General features: G+C 36.8%; 1 protein-coding gene across 4 annotated transcripts in view; it reads right to left on the reverse strand.

Moving 5' to 3' along the window:
• Nucleotides 1-23,415, reverse strand: part of PBX3 (PBX homeobox 3) — a 219,018-nt gene that overhangs the window by 165,968 nt on the left and 29,635 nt on the right. Inside the window, exon 1 of one of the 4 annotated variants that reach the window (XM_053204615.1) lies at nucleotides 1,952-6,118. The exons of the other annotated variants lie outside the window; for them this stretch is intronic. Coding sequence (XP_053060590.1) covers nucleotides 1,952-1,994 — 43 coding nt within the window. The 5' untranslated portion in view covers nucleotides 1,995-6,118. Of the gene's footprint in view, nucleotides 1-1,951; nucleotides 6,119-23,415 lie in introns of those variants that run through there. 4 annotated transcript variants of the gene reach the window in all.

Raw genomic sequence — 23,415 nt, forward strand, 5'->3', positions numbered from 1 at the left:
ATTTCCCTTAGGACCAACGGTTCAGGATTGCCTAAGTCAGTGTTTGAGGTGACTTTAACTTGTGTGAATAACAAAAATGCTCCAAAGTTATAGAAAGAAAATTAAGGGTGCTCCTTAGGAATCTGTTAAGCAACAATTTTATGGATACTGTCAGTCCCACATTATTCATACCACGTATCATATTTTTCCACTAGAAAAATGTTGAAATTGTAGACTAAAAACAAAAGGTTTCAAAGTAAATACTGTTTGTATTTAGTGATTTACCACCATCCAGAATCTCTTACTTTGTCTTCAACGTCCAGAAAACAGACTTGCTATTTAAATTTTATCTACGCCTGATCTGTAAGTGGACTGTATTCCATATTTCCAGAGATGAGACTTAATACTCAATTCATAAACCACTGTTATATAAACCAGAATAGAAACGTATTGATTTATTAAAAAAAAGAGATGTCTCTTACTTACATATCCTACTCAGAGAACTTCATTCAACTCCTAGTGTCAAGGTACTTGGGAAATCAAATTAATAATCAAACACTTGACTGGTAAGCACAGAACTACAGTTTTGAAGACTATGTCATAATGAGAGTAGTCTGATGAACTGTCACTATCCTAAAAGAGAAAACATATTTCTAATAGAGTATGTTTTAAGGGCTAACTAGGCACTGATGCTTGCATGAGTTCACTCATACAGGCCTCACAACAGCCTTATGAAAGAGGCAACACACAAGTAAGTCTTTTAGATTAGGAACTTGGGTTTAGAGGAATTAAGAACGTTAACAAAGGTTATGCCTTCAAAACCTTCACAGGCTTCCCATTGCTCTTTAGAATAAAATCCCAAATCCTCACTAGGGCCCGAAGCCCCTCTGTGATCTGGCTCTAGCTCATCTCCCCAACCTTATCTTATACCATTCTCCCTTTCACACATCTACTCTAGCCACCCCTGCACCCATTCTGAGCCTCAAATACAGTGAGTCCTTTCCTACACTCAGGCCTCTTCGTAGTATACTCTTGTCTTTTGAAGCCTGTTCATTCTAACCCTACCAGTCTCAGTCAAATGAACCTTCTTCAAAAGTATCTTCTTTACACAATCCACCTAAGCTTCTCTAATATCTCTTTCATCCCTCTGTTCATTTCATCCATGGTGCCTTCTTCAATCTTAAACTACCTTGTTTATTTATTCATTTACTTGGATTTGTCTAACAGAATGTAAAAGCTCAGTAGACAGCAGCTTATCTGTTTTATTTATTGCTATATTCATCACATATAGCACAGTGCCTGGCACACAATTCCGTATAAAGTATTCACTGAATAAATAGCTAGGATCAACGATCATTTAGCAGAGATAGAGCAGAAGAGATTTACAGATTAAATGAGTTGTTGGACAAAAAAAAGTCAGTACCTCCTTATCCCTTTGTGTCATGGTGTCCATAGAAAAGGGCAGTATTTATACAGCACACTAGGATAAAAAAGACTGCTTGCAGACACAGCAACGAGCACAAGTGCTCCAGGTATCCCAGGGCCAACCCAGCTGCTCAGAGACTAAAGGTTCATTATGCCATACTGCCTGGAAAGTTCTGCATTGCGATGGTTAAGGTCTCTTCCTGTTCTGAAATTCTAATTTTTAGGAACTATCACAAGAAATATACAGACCAAGGAATCTTAATTCATATTGAATGAAGTCTGTATTTAAAACTTATAACTTAATTTATAAATTGATTGCCGATATATAGTCTATAACCAATTCAAGGATTTTTTTATCCCTAAGACTGATCTGAGAGTGAACTACTAATATAACTCACAGTAGCAAATACAGCAGGAGATGAGGAAGCTACATTTTAAAGGCCATGGCCACAACAAAGATGCCCAATACTCAGACTAGATAAAGACTCCAAAGTCAGTCTGTTCTTTTACATGTCATTCATCCTCTTATATAGCATGTACAACCTACCTTGACTTTGTTGCCAAACCAGGCCATCACATGGCCCTGACATTTCTTAAAGTTCCTATAATTCAAAGAGAATTTGTAAGACTACCCTCTAAGGTCATTAACTTTACTCACCAGTTAAATTAAAAACTGGAGGTAACTGTGTACAGTTTATTTTATGTCAATTATACTTCAATAAGCTTGTAAAAAATAAATAAAAGTCTGAGGATAATGACTTTTAGTTATTATCACTAATAATGTGACAAAGAGACACCATGCGTCTCGATCTAATCACCGAGGACAAAACACCACTTTTGTGATGTTCCTGCCAAAAATGTACAATAACCTACTTATGACGAAACATCAAAAAACACTGAATTGAAAGAATATCTTCCAAAATAAATGGCCTCTATTCTTTAAAAAAATGTCAATATCATGAAAAACAAAGATTAGGATTTGTCCAGATTAAAGGAGACTTGAGACCTGAAATGTAATTCATGTTCTTACTTTGGAACCTGGACAATAGTGTTTTTTTGTTCCTTTTGCTATAAAAGATATTAATGGGAAAACTGATGACATTTGAATAAGGTCTACAGATTAAATAAAAATATTATTGTTAATTTCCTGATTTTGATAACCACATTATGGTTATAAAAGAGAATATATTTGTCTTTACAAAATGTGCACTGAAGTTTTTAGTGTTAACAGTGCATCCTGTCAATAACTTCCTCACATACAGTTCAGAAAAAAATATTCTGACTACACATATATCTGTCCCTATGTATGTGTGTGTGTACATATATATAAATAAATAGAAAGGGGGAAGAGAGAAATTTTCAAAAAATCCAAAAACCTGAGGGTGTATGAGTAAAGAAAAGATGATTTTAAAAACCACATGCAAGCTATGAGGGGAAATTCTGGAGAATTTACCAGTTTCAAACACAGAGACAGAATGTGAGAAAACATACCACACAATAACATACATCACTAATTTTATTCTGAGGAGAGAGGTTTCTGCAAAAAACCTGTATCAGGAACATTTTCTTACAAGTTTATAATTTTTATGGTCTTTTGTTAATAGTAGAGAAAATCATTGTAAGAAATATATCAAAACACTGAAATCATATACTAATTTTCAAAGGAAATCCTTTTACTCAATCATTCCCAAAGCTACATAAAACAAAGGGAAGCAGAGTTGTTGGCAAGAGAAATAGGAGAACAACTTGAAAACTCTTCCTCTCTAGAATAAAGTGTTGTATCTCACGTAGACAGATACAGCAATGGAATTTTGCTGACTGAAGACACAGCAGCCTAATTCAGCAGCCTGAAGCCCAGAAAAAATGTTGGAAGGATGCAAACAGAGAGGTACTTTAAAATCAAAGGCACATTCAAGGTATTTTATTGTTCATATTAATCTAATATTAATATATACAAACTGCATTTTATCTAGCTCATAAGGAAATAGAAGGAGCTGTGTAAATTCAATTCAACAAATATCCCACGAAAGCCTAAATTAATTCCTAGTGCTCAGATTAGTGTTCCTGCTAAAACCTTTAAATGAAAGAAAGGATACAATTTACATGCTGAAATGATTACTGTTAGTAAACACCCTGTGAAACCAGGAAAAAATTTCCCCAAGAGAGAACCATTTTTCTATTAGCAGTAGCCATCCCAACCACTTTGTTTCACTGAGGTGTTGGGATGGTGCTAGTTAACAGATTTGTGTTTAGGAAGAACGGATACATTGATTTCTAGGGTTTTCCATGTAGGAAGTGCTGAATAGATATAATACAACCACTTTTTATTGGCATCCTAATTTACAAGGCATAATAATTTACCACAAGACATAGAATTTAGAATTATAAGACTAACACATGAAAGAGCTGCTTTCTGGGTCAACATTACAATGTAAGACTTCCCAAGAGTTTCTTAGTGGAATGTATGTGTATACCACACCAAAGTACTCTCCTGAAAAACTATTTTTACCCTGCTTCATTCTGCGAGGGAGTTGAGGCAGGAATCTGTTCCTAGCTTAGTTTGGCTTTTTTCTCATGATCTACACGTCTAAGCTCTCTTACTGGCATCACACCCTTATTTATCTTTTCAGTGTAAATTTCTGTGATGTTTCTTTGAAGTGGCACAGCTCAATCAGCCAGCATCACTGAGTCCACAGTTAAAACAGAAACCAAATACCATGTTGTGAAGATCTGGTGGTCTATTATTACAGCTTTAAGCTCAAATATCTTGCAGTATTTAATACTATAATTGCTATTAGTATCATAGCAATAATTGGAGCTAATAATGACAATAATAATAAATATGACTGTAACAATGGAGTTACTTGATTTGTGAAGCTTTACCTCCCAAGAAGGAATCAGAAAAAATATACTGAATGGATACATCCTAGAAAATAAAGCCACAAAATTTAGTCAGAATTAAATTTAATGAGCACAGTTCTGTCTGATTTAAAAGGATGTGAAAACTCAGTTCTATGGGTCAAAGATGTTATATAGAAAATTACCACTAAATTCTAGCTCATGACATTTTTATCCCATTCTATAAACTTGATTACATATGCCTTTCAAAACTGAGAATTATCTGCTAATACTCAGTCTACTCTACTCGACACACGTCTTCATCCAATTATATCCATGCCCAGGAAAAGAAAATGTTGGCTACACTATAACGCTGCTTCAGGATGAGTCAGTAAGGAAAACAGATTGCAGGTAGTGAAACAATATTACAGAGGGGAAACAGTGTTCATATGTAAGTATAGACAAACCCTAAAGCAGAAAAGACTTTTTTGCTTCTTTAATTAATGTCACTTCTGGTCATCTAAGTTTGCCTCATGATCTAAAATGTATCACCTTAAAATGAAAAGACAAAGAAATAACAGAAACACTGAAGTCGGGGCTGAATGATGATTTAGTATCAGAATGGCAATGTACAGGAATTTTTGGATTAGTAAACAGCAGACAAACAACGGCAAATAACCTTAGGAAATGAAAAAGCTAAATGTAAATATACTGAATTAAGTATTTTTAAGAACGGAAATAAAACCTTAGAAGAGTAAAGTCTGTTCTAATAGTCTTTTTAAAAAGTTAATACTAAAGCAATATATATGTATATGTTATTTAAAATAATCTAGTTAAACAAATCGGGAGCTGGCTTTCTTTTTAAGATGGCAGTTAAGGGTAATTTCATTAGAAGGGAACGAATACATATTTGTTTAGTTATATCCAAACATGACTTTTAAGAGTCCATTAACTACCACAGCTGCTGTGGTAAATTCATGTATATGTGTTGGCAGGAACACATAAAGGCATGATATAAAGGAACAATAATTAGAAAATGAAAAAAAAAACATATTAAAGTTTCTGGTTTTGTAGAGTTAATTTCTTTTCTCTTCCTTCTTTTCATACCCTCTTCCCTCAAGAAGTTTCCAGAACCCAAAGAAATTTATTTGGCAAATATTTGTTGAAAAATAAATCAAGTATTAATCATCACCATACTGTTTTGTGATTTTTTTCCCCCCAAAGAAATGTGGAGAGGGGAATGAGAAGAGGAAAAGACAGAAAAGTATGTGTTTGGCAAGAAGTCAATAAAATTTATAAGGGGTATCAATGCTGACTTAGAATATAAATTTCATTAATGAAGACTCTGAGAACTTGTGTATAATTATAGACAAATGTACTAACAATCTTTTGAAACTCCATGGGAGTAAAATAGCCATCAGTGTATTTCATAATCCCAGATTTAAACAGCTTTTCCAACAAGCTGTCTGGGTAATTACTAAGCTATCTAAGAATTACTGTGAACTTTGTACCTTTTTAGTTCACTGACAGATGACTATTTGTTATTAGCTCAAGTAATAATAATGTATTAAAATACTTGCTTAATATACAGAAACATATGTTTGCATTTAGACTACAATGCAATTTGTTCCCCAAAAATACATTATGAAGAGTCACAAAGAACTCTGTGAATCCGCAGTAGGGCAACAAAAGCAAAATCAGTTGCTATTTCTCTTAGAGTCTGTGATAAATAAGAGTCACTTCATGCCTGGATGCATATTCTGAAGGAGTATTTCTTGATTTGAAGGGGTGGTGGGATTGTCGCTTTTGTTATGTTAATGTTTTGTTTGTGATCATAACTACAGCTGGAGAGGAAAGCTTATTAAATTCTCCTTAAGAATTCCTGATGTGTACAAACACAGTTAAATATGTTGATCTGACTTTCTAAGAATTAAATAACTCACCTTCAGTAGAGATAAAGTAACTCAGAGACCAAATCCATGAACTGTTAAAAAATTCTAATTGAGGAGGACATTTTGAAAACTAAAGTTAAGTTCACTAAGACAGAAAGGGTGAGGCAGAAACAATTCTTGTGTCTTTATTGTGTCATTTAGAACATATAACTAATTCCAGCAAGTTAAAGGAGCCCTCACTAAAAAAATATTCACTGATCAGTAACTTATATGTTACTGGAAACTTCTGCCACATTTCAAAACTCTACTTTTTATTCCAAATAAGTCCTTAAGATAGAATCGAGGCTTTTTAATGTAGTGGCTATCTTCAAAGTTTATGTATATTTTCTTTTGACATTATGTATTTAGGTCTTCTAACATTTTTCTTAGTCACTATGGTAAAATTCTATTGATTAAGAAAATGAACAGAAAAAAGAGGCAAATGAATGGTCGTTAGCATAAGGTTAACAGTGTGTAGCCAACTAAGAATTACTGGGGTGTTTTCAACTAAGAATTATTGTGGGGTGGTTACCATATGAATTAGGTAATCCGTGTCCCCTGTAAACAATAGTCAACATAAACACACAATCGTGTGTGTTTTAAGTTTTTAAATACGGTAAAAATTTTAAGTTTTTAAATACGGTAAACATAAATACAAGAATATACTGGCGCAAACTTGGAATTGTAAGTCTAGTGAGTGTGGTTTCACTTCAAACATGGCCTCTCATAGTATTGCACACAATTAAGAACTTGACTAACACTTTCTAGTGTTGGATAATCAAGAAAACCTCCTTGGAGTGGATGGACTCAAGTTCTGATTTAAAGAAGGAGAAGGAAACAGTGAGCAGATAGGAAGGAAACTATTCCCTATATATTAGCCCTTACAGCCTCCCTACTGCAGACAATATATCTCTTTTCTTAGCCAAAGGCTACCCACTCACAAGTCTTTACAACATCCATGGTGGTGGTAAGGAACAATTTAATACAACAGCCCGCCCCACAGAAAATTTCCACTCAACTTTAAAGGCTTGTCATATCTGTCCCATCAATTGGTGGGAAGAGATGAAAATGGATTCTCAAGAGCAATAGGCTTAATGCACTACCCCTGAGGTAGTAAACCATCCCACTTAGTGTAAATAGTTTTGAAACCTGGTGATATAAGTATAAGATCCATTTCTCATCTGTAAAAGCAAAGGCTAAGGCATATTAACTGCCATGGTTTCAAATCATCAGTAAAGCTAAAATACCAAGAGAGAAAGGTGAAGAGGCACTGTCTGTGTGGCTCTTGACTTTAACCCTAGGCAGTGAACTGAATGCATGCCAAGTCCAGTATCTAATTTTAATTTGAGTTATTTCCACACTAACCATATTTTCATTACGTATTACTAACTGTCTAACGACAAATAAAAGAAAACAGACATGAAGAACACTGCAAAAGCACAAGCTAGACTTTACAGCTTATGAATCAAGGCTGAAACTAAGTAAAGACAATCCAGAATATGCAAGAGGACTCTTGTCTACCATACTGAAAAAGGTCCAAAATAGTGACGATGTAAGTTTTCAACAACCGTTAACTATATGTACAACCACGTTTTTATATCCCTTGTATCATAAGCTCAAATACAATGCTTAAAATTGACAGCACTTCAACAAATCATTTTTTAAATTGCTTTGAGACTTTATATATTAAAGATTTATTTTACATTTTTAAAAATTTATTTTTAGATTTTCCATTAGCATTAAAATGGAAATTGTATTGTTATTCATGGCCCATAGTCTCACAGTGTCAATGCCAGTGGAATAATCTCACTGGGTAAAACCCTCCATTTATATACTATGGGATCAGATATATGGGTTTCTTTAGATCCAATAAGGCACCATTGGAATCACTGCAGTTTATGTGTTGTATATGACTGACTGAGTACAAACCAGGCTCTACGGACCCAAGGATTTAGTAAAGCTGCAAGCATTTATTTCACTGGTTAACCTAGAGTATACGCTTTCATCAGAACAACTACAATAGCAGTAAAGGGACTGGTAAGACCGCTTTTACTAAATTCTGAATCTGAGTGTTTTTTTAGCTGCCAAACGATTCTCTGGAAAGGTATGGAGATACAACGGCTAGGTGCTATATATGAAAACGTTACAAATCAAAAGAACAACATTAATATTTCCTTTGTGTGAAGACACTAACATATTACTCTAACACAATATACCTCAGAACATATTTAAATCCTGCAAAGATTTTCACCTGGGACCATACCAAAAGGGTTTCCACTAACAAGTAACAATTATCTAGAAAATGTTTCTGGAGTGTGGGCACAAAGAAGAGAATTATAATTATTTAAATCCTGCAAAGATTTTCACCTGGGACCATACCAAAAGGGTTTCCACTAACAAGTAACAATTATCTAGAAAATGTTTCTGGAGTGTGGGCACAAAGAAGAGAATTATAATGGGGCCATACATATAAAGGATATAGCAATAGAAGCAACATTACAAGGCTTCCTTCAGAGTGAGGATGAAGCCAGTGACTGCTGTTTGTACACTACCATTAGAAAGAGACTGTTCTGCCAGAGGCAAAAAAGTTGGTAAGTGAATGCATCAATACTGAATTCAGTCAGTGTTGCCTTCAAAATGTAATGGCTCATTCAGTGCAAACATTAGGAAAAAGCTAATGGAAGGGTTTCCTAGCCAGCTAGATTGAACACAACATGAGGTCCTCCCTGGGTATACACATTGAACAGTGTTTAATTCTGCCTTCTGGTTGCCCAACTTTGCTATCTTTGGAATGAAGTGGAAGCTAAGAGGGCTTCTGGGCTCTGCTCTGTTTTATCAACTTACGGGGCTGTAAAAAAAAATATCCATGAGGTTCTACTTCCTCTTCACAGACCAAACACAACCTTGGCAAAAGGCATAAACAGGTAATTATAATAGTCTAGGATACTTGTTATCTTATCCTCAGAAATCTTTTTTGTTGTTATTGTTATAAATTAAAAATGGCGACAGAGAAAGCTAAATAAAAAACTAATTTCTCGTAGTTCTAGATAGGATGTCATTCAGTAACATAAACTAAGCAGTAACTAAAGCCAGGATTCTAATTTTTTTCCCTTTCATCAACATTGACTCAAGAAAGTTAATTCTAAAGTTTCATTGTTGCCCAAAGAGGCAATCTGCCCTACTATTGTGTTTCTCAAACTTCAATGTGCGTATGACTACCTGAAAATCTTATTAAAATAAAATTTCTGGGACACCTGGGTCCAACTATTGATTTTGGCTCTCAGGTCATGATCTCATGGCCTGTGGGATCAAGCCCCACATCAGGCTCTGTGATGACAGCGTGGAGCCTGCTTGGGATTCTCTCACCCCCTCCCCCGCCCCTCCCCTGCGTGTGCACGTGTGTTCTTTCCCTCTCTCTCTCAAAATAAATAGGTAAACTTAAAAAAAAATTTTTTATTTTGTATTTTTTTTTAATGTTTATTTATTTTTAAGAGAGGGAGGAGGAGATAGAGCATGAACAGAGGAGGGATAGAGAGAGAGGGAGACACAGAATCTGAAGCAGGCTCCAGGCTCTGAGCTGTCAGCACAGAGCCCGATGTGGGGCTTGAACTCACGAACCGTGAGATCATGACCTGAGCCAAAGTTGGACGCTTAACTGACTGAGCCATCCAGGTGCCCCCCCCCAAAAAATTTTAAATATAATATCTGATTCAGTAGTTCTAGGGTGGGGCATACAATCTACAATTCTAATAAGCTTCACGTAGCAAGGATCTAGCAAACACAGGAGTTTTTTCTTACCCATCAACTCTCATATTTCCATAATTAAAAACAATTTTTGAGTAACTCAGCGTCTTCAGGTTTTAATTTCCTCATTTGTAAAATGAAGAATTCATATAATCAGGCTTTTTCAAGAAAGCACTACATTTGTAAGAAAGCAAAATAAAAGTAAAAAATAAAAGTAAAAGGTATTAGCATTATGATAATATCAAAATGCTTTTTATCACATTGAAGCTGGGTGATAGGTACATAGAAGTCTATTATACTATTCTCTCTACTTGTGTGTATGTTTTTAAATCTTCATAATAGAAAGCATTTAAAATGTGACCACTCACTAAACTCCCTACAAAAGTTGTTTTATATTATATATAATGATTTTAATATATTGTATTAAATCTTTAAAAATTCATCCAAAAGGCACAAAAAAACATTGTAGGTGATGCATGTTTTCATTACCTTGATTGGAGTGATGGAGTCACTGGTATATACATATGTCTGAACTTATCAAATTATAGTTTTTAAACATGTGCAGCTTATCAAGTGAATTATATCTCAATAAAGCTGTTTAATAACAATAAAGTTTACCTACTCTCTATTTCGTTTATGAAAAACAAAAACAATAGTTTGAAGTTCTCAATGGGAAACCACTGCTGCTTATCACTGACAGCTGAAAACTGGCCTTTGAAGTCTTGACCTGAAGAACAGTACTATAGGGCCAAGCTAGCCAGTTTTCAGTCAGAGAATTAAAACTCCTTAGTTCCAGCAGGTCAATGTCAACGTCGTACTTCACTATCTCCACTAGCTATATGGCGCTGCCATCCCCACCACCTCTCACCCCTCCATTCTCACTTCCTTCACCTCCCCTGCAGTTCTCATTCTAACCACCCAGGGAAGTCATTTTTCTTCAAAAAGCCACACTTTGAAGGATCTATTCCAGTGTAAATGCTGTTTCTTCTGCCAAAAACGTCCTCTTCATCCTTTTTCTGCCATTTAGACTCGTATTTGTCCTTTGTGATCCAGTTCAAAATCTACCTCCTTTGTGAAGTCTTTCCTGACTTCTTTAAACTGTCAGTTGCTCCCTCTTCCTTACTCCCGCAGTATTCTTTTCATACCTCTAGGATTCTAATACAATAGTTTACAAATTCGACCATGTATCCCAGTATACATATATTTAGTTTACATGTATAATGTTCATGTACTATTAGTATTAGCTAATATTTTAACAAATACTGTACAATTAGGAAAAAAATATAATTAGGGTAAGGTTCAGTGTCGCAACAGTGGTCAATATAAAATACAAAAATAAGGGGCACCTGAGTGGCTCAGTTGGTTAAGTGTCCAACTCTTGGTTTTGGCTCAGGTTCATGATCTTGTGGTCTCCTGAGTTTGAGCCCCACATAGGGTTCTGTGCTGACAGTGTGGAGCCTGCTTAGGATTCTGTCTCCCTCTCTCCCTGCCTCTCCCCCACCCATGCCATCTGTCTCTCACAAAATAAACTTTAAAAAAAATAAAAAATAAATAAAATATAAGAATATTGTATAAGCACTGGGTGTTATATGTAAGTGAAGAATCACTGGATTCTACTCCTGAAGCCAAGACTATACGGTATGTTAACTTGAGCATAAAAAAATAAAATAAATAAAAGAATCAAGACTAATTAAACAAATGTGCTAAATCTGGGCTAATAAAACATAAACATACATACATACATACGTATGTAGATATATTATGTATGTATGTATGTATGTATGTAGATATATAAAGAAATGATCATGGGGCGCCTGGGTGGCTGTTGGGTGGGCGGCCAACTTCAGCTCAGGTCATGATCTCACAGCTCATGGGTTCAAGCCCCATGTCGGGCTTTGTGCTGATAGCTCAGAGCTTGGAGTCTGCTTCGGAGTCTGTGTCTCCCTCTGTCTCTGTGCGCCCCACTCCCCCACACTCTGTCTCTGTCTCTCAAACATAAACATTAAAAAAAAAAAATGCGGGGTGCCTGGGTGGCGCAGTCGGTTAAGCGTCCGACTTCAGCCAGGTCACGATCTCACGGTCTGGGAGTTCGAGCCCCGCGTCAGGCTCTGGGCTGATGGCTCAGAGCCTGGAGCCTGTTTCCGATTCTGTGTCTCCCTCTCTCTCTGCCCCTCCCCCGTTCATGCTCTGTCTCTGTCCCAAAAATAAATAAACGTTGAAAAAAAAAATTAAAAAAAAAAAAATGATCACTGTGTTTCTAATGTTTTTGCTGACTTTCTGGTCCAATATTATAGATTATATTATTTTTCCCTCATACACAGCTGAGCGATTATGGTTCTACCATTTTAACATACATTTGCAAGAGAGGGAATTTCAACCTCTAGTTTTGCACCCATATACTACTGAACTCATTTCTTTAAATAAAAAATGTAGGGGCACCTGGGTGGCTCAGCCGGTTGAGCTTCCAACTTCGGATCAGGTCATGATCTCAAGGTTCATGAGTTCGAGCCCAGCATCGGGCTCTGTGCTGACAGGTCAGAGCCTGGAGCCTGTTTTGGATTCTATGTCTGTCTGTCTCTCTCTCTCTCTCTCTCTCTCTCTGTCCCTCCCCCACTTGCTCTTTCTTTCTCTTTCAAAAATAAATAAAAACATTTAAAAAATTAAGGTAAAAATTAACATACATTTGCATTATTCTTATTTTAATCCATGGTTTTCTTTACAGATGTTTCTTAGCTAACGTGTCCATTTCATGAGCATTAATTTACTTAAATCTAGATAACATAATATACACATACTCTCAACCAGGCATACAAACTGGCAATACACAAAAACACACCTGGAACTCCCACTGGTCTTTCCCAATACTAAATACCATAAGTAACAAAACAATCCTCTAACACACAAACCACCAATGTCAATCCCTATTTTAAACATTAGTAAAGTCTGTCTTATTCTTCAGGAAAGCATATATTAGAATAGCCACCTTGGGAACAGCCTTCTCAACTTTTAGTAAAGCTGACGATGTGTATCCTATGACCCAACATGGTAGGCAGCCTCTAAGAAAGCCTCCATGATCCTACCTCCTGCTATTCACACCCTTATGTAATTTCCTCCCCTTGAGTGTAGACTGGACTTACTCCTACTGAGCAGAATATGGCAGAAGTGATGAGATTCCAAGATTAGATTACAAATACACTGTGGCTTCCACCTTGGGTTCCCTCTCTCAATCACTTGCTCATTCACTCTGCAGGAAGCCAGCTGCCATATTGTGAGCTGCCCTGTGGAGATGCTATGTAGGGAGGAACTGATGTCTCTGGCCAACAGCCAGTGAGGACCTAAGGCTGCCAACAGCCATATGACTGAGCAGAGAGGCGAATCCTCCCCCAGGTGAGCTTTGAGATGACTGCGGGCCCATTGCCACCTGACTATAATATCGTGAGACACTCTAACTCTGAGGCACCCAGTTAAGCTGTGCATAAATGCTTAACCCAGAAAAACTATGAGATAACAAATATTTGCTGTTGCAAACTGCTAAGTTTTGGGGTGATTTCTTATGCAGCAATTGATAACTGAGCTCAAAAAAGATGTGTACAGTAATATTTATAACAGCACTTTATTATGTAAAAAATTAGAGCAATTTAAACATTTATCATCAACAAAACTAAGAAAGAATAGTCATACAATGAAAAATTATACAGCAGGAAAAATGAATGAACTTGAGCTAAAGTGTATCAATGTTGAAAACTCTTTTTTCTTAATGTCTTTTTTTTTGAGAGAGAGTGTGCACATGCACACAAGCAGGGGAGGGGCAGAGGGAGGGGGCAGAGAGACAGAGAGAGAGAGAGAGAGAGAGGCAGAGATAGGGAGGGAGAGAGAGGGGGAGAGAGAGACAGAGAGAGAGAGAGAGAGACAGAGAGAGAGAGAGACAGAGAGAGAGAGAGAGAGAGAGAGAGAGAGAGAGAATGAATCCCAAGCAGGCTCCACGCTGTCAGCCCAGATTCTAATGCAGGGCTCAACCCCACCAACCATGAGATCATGACCTGAGCTCTGATATCAAGAGTCAGACGCTTAATTGACTGAGCCACCCAGGTACTCCTCAATGTTCAAAATCTTAAAATCAAAGCTGAGTGGGAAAAAAGCAAATTGTAAAAAGAACAGCATGAAACAATTTTCAAGGTTCACAACATGCAACAACAAAAAATCATATGAATGATAAACACCTAATTCAGTGTGGGAGGAAGGAGAAAAAGAAAGGAGGGATGGGATTAGGGAAAGGATACACAGGAAGGAAGCTTTCAATTGCATCTGTAATATTTTATTTCATAAACTACATGCCATGTACATGGATGTTTGCATGCTATATATACATTTTATATTGTCTGAAATCTTTTGCATTAAAAATTATAAAGATACTAGAATGAAAATAAATAAAATAACATATAACCACACACACACAAATACAGAAAATACATGCGATGAAATGGATAAATTTAAGTAGTTTTCTTCCCCATCTCAATAAATTCTGGGATGTATCTCACATGAGACCACTATTCATATACTATAACACTTAGCACACTGTATCAATTATCTATTTAGATGTATGTCTCCTTCCCTAGGCCATGAACAACTTCAAGGTCCAGAAAAAGCATCCAGTAAATGTTTACAGAATAAATTAATTGTATGAACAGTGCTTATATGGGTTTCGTTTTCCTAACTTAATATCTGCTTTTTCCAAATAAACTGACCATAGTTTGATCTCCATAGGAAACAACTAATGATCTAAGAAAAATTAACTTGGCATGGCTGCATCCACTGTTGTTCATTAACTAATATTAATAATCATCCACATTCATTAAAAAGGTTGTCACGAGGCTCAGTCTTCCTCTCCATCCCAAGTCATACCATTAGGCTGGCTTCGGGGAGCACAGAAGAAATTCAACCAACATCTTAGCCTTACAGTTCTCCGACCTCCTTAAAATCAGTAACCTTTAGCCATTGTGAAAGAACCATTTTGCTTTGACTCACCAACTCCCAAGGCCACATCCTGGACTTTATCACTCATCACCTGGAACTTCTCAACCTCTGAAGAAAATACAAATGTCTCATTCTATGATCACAGCCACTAAAACTGCCAGTCCCCTCATTGCCTTTCTCCCACTTTACATGATCTTTAATCTAATGGAGTCAACCAATCCTCAAATCCTTCCATTTTGTTCTGGTCTATTAACCACTATCCACAATGGATTATATACTGGAATATCCTAACGATGCTCGCAACAGAGCCCAATAATCGACTTCTCCTAGCTGTTTCTCCTACCTGCCAAGGAAAGCCCCAAGCATATACTAATGTTACAATTCACATTAACCTGCTAGAGAAATCATAAGTGGTCATGCTTGTATCATTTCAGTACCAGCCTCCAAACTCAGCTGAGCCCTCAACATAACAATCAATTCTTTTTCTTACCCTTGGCCAGCTCACACTTTCATTCTCTTCAGTAACCATTCCAGGCCTTCATCCCTTCTCTCAAACTCTGTCTCTCCAGCCCAACTTTTACTCTAAGACGATCTTTCCTACTTCATAAAAAAAAAAAAAAAAAAAAAAAAAAACAAAAAAAAACAAAAAAAAAAGTTAATCTGTGCAATACAATTTCCCTCAGCTTTCCAATTCCCACTTACAAATGTCTCTAAATTATTATTCATATCTCACATCATCTCCAGACTTAAAACACATAATATCCACCATCTAATGAAAAGTCAGTTCTGTCTGTGCTCTTTATTCTTGTTTTTCTTCTTAACACCCTCCTCTTCTATTCATCCCTGCTCTTTTTTTTCCAACTCTTTTTTAAAATGTTTTTCTAGGGGCGCCTGGGTGGCGCTGTCGGTTAAGCGTCCGACTTCAGCCAGGTCACGATCTCGCGGTCCGTGGGTTCGAGCCCCGCGTCAGGCTCTGGGCTGATGGCTCGGAGCCTGGAGCCTGTTTCCGATTCTGTGTCTCCCTCTCTCTCTGCCCTTCCCCCGTTCATGCTCTGTCTCTCTCTGTCCCAAAAATAAATAAACGTTGAAAAAAAAAATTTTTTTAAAAATTAAGTGTTTTTCTAATTTATTTTTTGAGAGAGAGAGAGAGAGAGAGAGAGAGAGAGAGACAGAGTACCGGGGGATTGGGGGTGGAAGGGGCAGAGAGAGAGGGAGACACAGAATCCCAAGCAGGCTCCAGACTCTGAGCTGTCAGCACAGAACCCGACGTGGGGCTCGAACCCATGAACTGTGAGATCATGACCTGAGCTGAAATTGGACATTTAACCGACTGAGCCACCCGAGCGCCCCTATTCATTCCTGTTCTACTCTATCCTCGCCACAGACCTTCCTACCACTCCGACCTCATATATTCAAATCCTGTGCCAACTTAAAGAAGAAAATAAATCTGTGACCTTGCATCATCTTCTAATTACCATCCAATTCCTCTCCTGTTTTCACTCAAATGTCACCATTCTACTGACAATCTATGACAAGGACATCTTACTTCAGTGTCGCCTTACTAGAGATAGTTCATCTTCACAGTAGACATTGTTTTCCTCTCTTTGCAACTCTATCTCCTTAGTTTTCACTCCACCACACTTTCCTGCTTTTCCTTGTACTTTGACCATTAGCTCTCTGCCTCCCGCGCAGTCTCCTCTATGGTGAAATTCCCTGGGATCATCCCTGATCTCATCTACCCCTTATATTTTCCACAGTAAGGCAAAGGCCTCTCAATTTCTATTTACAGCTCAGATCTCCTCCCTAACAGCCAATTTCAAGCTCCTGTATCTAGTGGAACATGTACATCGAGCATTCCCGTAGGCACCGCAAATTCGACATACTCAAAAGGTATCTCCCTTTCAAGACTGAGATCAGCAGAAAAGAGCAGGTAGCTCTAAGGCCTTCACGGAAGTATCGGGAAAAAAGCAAAAACTGTCAGCATCGGATGTTTTAGAACTCTTAAATAACCAAAGGTTTATCGCAAACAGGACTGAAACAACACCAGGTAACGTTAGAACAGCAGGAAAGCTTCACAGCACTTCTCCTTTTCCTCGTTCCGTCTCCCGACCTGGCTGAGTCGTGGTCTCCAGAACAGCAGCCTGTGTTCTGAATGTGGGACACTGATCCCCAGCTCTGGAGGAAGCAACGCAGATCTTACTTGCACAGAAGTGTGTTCGTGTGAACTGTCTGGGGCTGCTTGAAGGACTGATGCAAGACGGCTGACTTTTGCCTCAGAATTCACTCAGGGTGAAAAAGGACACGCTCTTTTAAATAAAGAGACAGATGATAGATAGACAGACAGACAGACAGACAGACAGACAATTATTTAAAAAAAAATGGTTAGCAGAAGGGCGCCTGCGTGGCTCAGTCGGTTGAGCGTCCGGCTTCGGCTCAGGTCGTGATCTCACAGTCTGTGAGTTCGAGCCCCGCGTCGGGCTCTGTGCTGACAGCTCAGAGCCTGGAGCCTGCTTCGGATTCTGTGTCTCCCTCTCTCTCTCTCTCTCTCTGCCCCTTCCCCGCTCATGTTCTACCTCTCTCTCTCTGCCAAAAATAAACATTAAAAAAAATAAAAATAAATAAAATTAAAAAATTGTTAGCAGAAGGAAGAAAAAAATTGTTAGCTGTCAGCTGGGGGAAACCATTATAGTGGAGGCAAACAATAAAGCACTGAAGGCCTAGGGAACAAAGCTGGGGACAGAGTTTCTAGGGAAATTAGGGCATTTAAAAGACCACGTATACTGAGGAATTTACAAAGTCAAATGAATGCTCATGACAGGACACATGCTCTGAGACCTGACAATACCCTAAGCTTTGACCTGTGGTTGATTTCTAGGCCCAGCACAAGAGTGTAAAGACATAAAATAGTTGCAAATGACCTAGATAACAGTTGGCAAACACTAGGAAATGTTTACCTTTTTCTTCTTGTTTTTCCTCTTTTATTTTTATTAAAAAAAAGAAAAAAATTGGTTTTGGCTCCTGGCATTCAAGGAAGTCTCCATTGAAACACTAGGGGACCACAACCTAAAGGAACAGACTTCAGAGAGCATACGTCACAAATAGAGACTTTACAAAAACAGTCTTTTAAATATCCATGAACATGGGCCCCTTGCTGGCCCAGCCAGTTAAGCAGATGATTCTTGACTGCAGCTCAGGTCACGATCTCACAGTCCATGGGTTCAAGCCCTGGATCAGACTCTGCATTGACAGTGCCACAGCCTGCTTAGAATCCTCTCTCCGCCCCTCCTCCTCCAAGCGCACTTTCTCTCTCTCAAGATAAAATTAAAAAATAAACGAATCCATGAACAGATAAAAGCCACAGTCCACAGGAAGCAACAAAAATGAACTCTGAGAACGGAGACTGTGATTTCCAGAGATACCATATTATACTGTTGAAAATGTCCAGTGTTCATCGCTTCTCGGCCCTTTGGCTAAGACCAAGTGCAAAATGTCCAGTGTTCAACAACAAAAAAAATCACAAAGTCAGCAAAGAATGAGGAACTAGGGTCCACTCCAGAAGAAATACACAGAAACTGTGCCTGAGCAAACATAAATATTTTTTAAATAAAAAAATATTTAAATAAATATTTTAAATATACTATCCTAAATATGCTTAAAGAGTTAAAGCGAACTATGGACAAAGATTTAGGAGCAGGGTGCCTGGGTGGCTGTCTGTTAAGCATCCCACTCTTGATTCCAGCTCAAGTCATGATCTCACAGTTGTGGGTTTGAGCCCTGCGTTGGTCTCCACACTGACAGCATGGAGCCTGCCTGGATTCTCTGTCTCTCCCTCTGTGTCCCTCCCCTGCTCACACTCTATCTCTCAAAATAAATAAACATTTAAAAAATTCTTTAATACATTTTTTTTTAAAAAGAGAAAAACAGTCACACACAAAAAGAATATTAATAGAGGCAAAAATTATAGAAAGAGACCAAATAGAGCAGGCAGCCTCTCCTCTGTTGTCCTGTCCACCACTTCCATGCAGTCCATTCAAAACTTCTATCTCCTTTAAAAGAGACAGAGAAAGAGAAAGAGAGAGAGAGAGAGGGACCAAATAGAAATTCTGGGGCTGAAATATACATTAGCCGAAATGAAAAATTCACATGAGGGTTTCAATAACACCTTTGAGTAGACATAAGAATCACTGAGCCTGAAGACAGGTCAACTGAAATTATCTAGTCTGAAGAAAAGAAAGAAAAAAGAAAGAAGAAAATGAAGAGAGTCAAAGAGACCTGTGGCACACCATCAAGCATATGAGCATAGACGTGAGAGTCCCCAAAGGAGAAGAAAGAGAAAAAAAGACAGAAAGAATATTTGAAGAAATAATGGCATAAAACCTCCATAATTTGATAAAAGTCATGAAGCTACACACCCAAGAAGTTCAATGAGCTCCAAGAAAAGTAAATGCAAAGAGATCCACACTGAGACACACTATCAAATAGCTGAAAGACAAGGCGAGAATCCTGAAAACAGCAAAAAGTGAATCATTACATAGAAGGAATCCTCAATGGGGCACCCGGGTGGCTCAGTCGGTTAAGCATCTGACTTTGGCTCAGGTCATGATCTCATGGTTAGTGAGCTTGAGCCCCATTTCTCTCTCTCTCTCCCTCTCTGTCCCTCTCTCTCTGCCCTTGCTCACCAGCACTCTTTCCCTCTCAAAAATAAATAAACTTAGAAAAAAAAAAAAAAAAAAAGGAATCCTGAATAAGATTAACAGCCAAATTCTTATCAGAAATGATGCTGGCTAGAAGGCAGTGCAATGACATATTTAAAGTTCCCAGGAAAAGAAGTGCCAATTAAGAATTCTACATCCGGTAAAACTATCCTTCAAAAAATGAAAAAGGAATTAAGGCATTCCAAGGCAAACAAAAGTGGAAGGATTTCATCATTAATAAATCTGCCCTACAGTTATGCTAAAAAGAGTCCTTCAAGCTGAAATGAAAAGACACTAGAAAATAACTCGAAGCCATGTGAAGAAACACAATTTCAGTAAAGGTAACTACATAAAGAAATATAAAAACTAGTGTCACTGTATTTTGGTTTGTAACTTTTCTTTGTGTTTCCTATATGATTCAAAAGACAAATACATTAAAAAATCATAAATATTTTAATGAATATGCAATGTATAAAGATGTAATTTATGACAATGTAAAGGAGGGAAATGGAATTGTACAGGAGTAGAGGTTTTGTATGCTACTGAAACTAAGTTGACATCAATTTAAATGTCACTGTTACAAATTTAGTACATTAACTGTAATCCTTATGGTAACCACTAAGAAAATGCCTAAAAAGTATATATGAAAGGAAATGAGACAAGAGTCAATACAGTACACTACACAAAATCAATTTAAACACAAAAGAAGGAGTTAATGGAATGAGGAACAAAACTGTGTAAGACATGCTTAAGAAAACACAGTATACCAAAATATGCAAGATACAGCAAAAGCAGTGCTCAGAGGAACTATGTAACTGAAAAAGCCTATACCAAAAAAGAAGAAAGATCTCAAATCAATAACCTAACACCTTAAGGAACTAGAAAAAAAAGAAAAGAAAAAAAAAAAAAAAACAATGAACAAAATCCAACACTAGTAAAAAGGAGGAAATAATAAAGTGGAGAGTAAAAAATAAAGAATAGAAGAACAATATAATCAAGGAAACCAAATTTTGGTTCTTTGAAAATATCAACAAAATTGACAAACTTTAGCTAGACTAAAACCAGAGAGAACATTCAAATAACTAAAATTAGAAAGTAGAAACATTACCACTAACCTTACAGAGATAAAAAGGATTACTGCACAGTAACAGATTACCTAGAAAAAACAGACAAATTCCATAAAACACACAAATTATCTAAACAGACTCAGGAAGAAAGAAAAAATCTGAATAGATCTATCAAGTGAAGAGATTGAATGAGTAATCAAAAACTTCCCATCAACAACAAAAAAAGGCTAGGACAAGATGGCTTCACTAGTGAACTGCATCAAATGATTAAAGACGAATTAACACCAACTCTCAAACTCTTCCAAATAATCAGAAAAGGAGGGAACATTTCTAACTCATTCTTTGAGGCAAGTATTACTGTGATACCAAAGTCAAAGTTACCACAAAAAAGGAACCTACAAACCAACATCTTTTATGAATTGTAAATAAAAAATATTAGCAAACCAAACTCAAGAGCATTTTAAAAGGATTATACACCGTGACCAAGTGGGACTTATTCCAGGAGGGCAACAGTGGTTCAACATATAAAAATCAATCAATGTAATATATCACACTCATAAGATGAGCTAAAAAACAAACAAAAAAACCATGTGATTATCTCAATTGATACCAAAAAAACACATTTGACAAAATCCAATATCATTTCATAATTAAAAATGCTTGGAAAGCAAAGAATAGAAGGAAACTTCTTCAACATGATAAAGGGCATTAATGAAAAACCCACAAGTAACATAATACTTAATAGTGAAAGACTGAAAACATTCCCTCTAAGATCAAGACTAAGACAAGGATGCCCACTTTCATCGTGGCTTTTCATCAATTTGTTGGAAGTTCTAGCCAGATCGATGAGGCAAAGGAAAAAATTACAGGCATCCAAAATGGAAAGGAAGAAGTAAAATTATATCTATTCTTCTATGAGATGATGCTATGTATGGAAAATTCCAAAGAACTCACAAACAAAACAAAACAAAACAAAACAAAACAAAACAAAACAAAACACTACTAGAGCCAATAAATAAATTCAGCAAAATTACAGGGTACAAGATCAAAACATAAAAACTGGTTGTGTTTCCATACAGCAGCAATGAAGAATCTGTAAATGCAATAAAGAAAACAATTCCATTTACAATAGCATCCAAAAGAATATAATATCTAGGAATAAATTTAACCAGGGAGATGAAAGATGGTATTTAAAACTACAAAATATTGCCAAAAGAAACTAAAAGCTTAAATAAATGGAAATATATCCCATGTTCACAGATTGGAAAACTTAATATTTGTTAAGATGGCAATACTATCCAAAACAACATACAAATTCAATACAATCCCTAACATAATTTTTTTGTAGAAAGAGAAAAGTCAATCCTTAAGTTCATATGAAATTTCCAGGGACTCTGAACAGTCAAAACAGTCCTGAAAAAGAAGAACGAAATTGAAGTACTCTCACTTTCCTATTTCAAAACTTATTACAAAGCTACAGTAATCAAAAGACTACAGTAATAGAATAAGGATAGACATAGAGATTACTGGAATAGAATTGAGAGTCCAGAAATAAACCCACATATCTATAGCCGATTGATTTTTGACAAAGGTGCCAGGACCATTCCATGGAGAAAGAACAGTCTCTTCAACAAATGGTGCTGGGGCAATTGAATATCCACATTCCAGAGAACATAGCTGGACCACTACCTCATACTGTATGCAAAAATCAACTCAATCAACCACATAAATATAAGAGGTAAAACCATAAAACTCTTAGAAGAAAATATAGTGGTCTTCATATCCTTGGATTTGGCAATAAATTCTTAGATATGACACCAAAATCAAACTCAATAAAAGGAAAAATGAATAAATTGGATTTCATCAATATTAAAAACTTGTGTGGGATGCTTGGGTAATCATCCAACTTCAGCTCAGGTTGTGATCTCACGGTTCGTGAGTTTGAGCTCCACCTCAGGCTCTCTGCTGTCAGTTCAGAGCCTACTTTGGATCCTCTGTCTCCCTCCCTGTCTCTGACTCTCCACCCAACCCCCCCCCCCCACTCTCTCTCAAAATAAATAAACATTAAAAAATATATATTAAAAACTTGTGTGCTTCAAAGGACGTTTCCAAGAATGTGAAATAACAAGCAACAGAATACATTCGCAGGAGAAAATTATTTGCAAATCACATATCTGGTAAGAAGAGTCTAATATCCAGAATATATAAAGAAAACTCTTAGAACTCAACAAAGACACGCTATCCAATTAAAAAACAGGAAAAGATGTGAACAGCTATTTCTCCAAAGAGGATATATAAATGGCCAAAAAGCATGAAAAGATTTTCAACATCTGTAGTTATTAGTGAAATGCAAATCTAAACCACAATGAGGTATCATTTCACACCTCGTAGGATGGCTATAATTTTTTTAAATAGTAAAAAACAACTGTTGGTGAGAAACTAGAACCACCACACAATGCTGACAGGAATGTAAAATGATGCACTTGCCTTAGAGAACAGTTTGGCGTTTCCTCAAAAAGTTAGACATAGAATTACCACATGATCCAGCAATTCCGTTCCTAGGTATATACCCAAAAGATTTGGAAACATGTACTCAAACAAACACTTGTTCAAACTGTTCATAATATTCACAAGAGCTATTCACAAAAACGAAAAAAAATGAAAACCACCCTAGTGTCATAAAGTGATGAATGGACAAATTATGGTATAACCACAAAATGGATTATTATGACCATAAAAAGGAATGCAGTATTGATATGTGCC

The sequence above is a fragment of the Acinonyx jubatus genome, chromosome D4, assembly GCF_027475565.1.
Source record: "Acinonyx jubatus isolate Ajub_Pintada_27869175 chromosome D4, VMU_Ajub_asm_v1.0, whole genome shotgun sequence".
NCBI classification, from domain to species: domain Eukaryota; kingdom Metazoa; phylum Chordata; class Mammalia; order Carnivora; family Felidae; genus Acinonyx; species Acinonyx jubatus.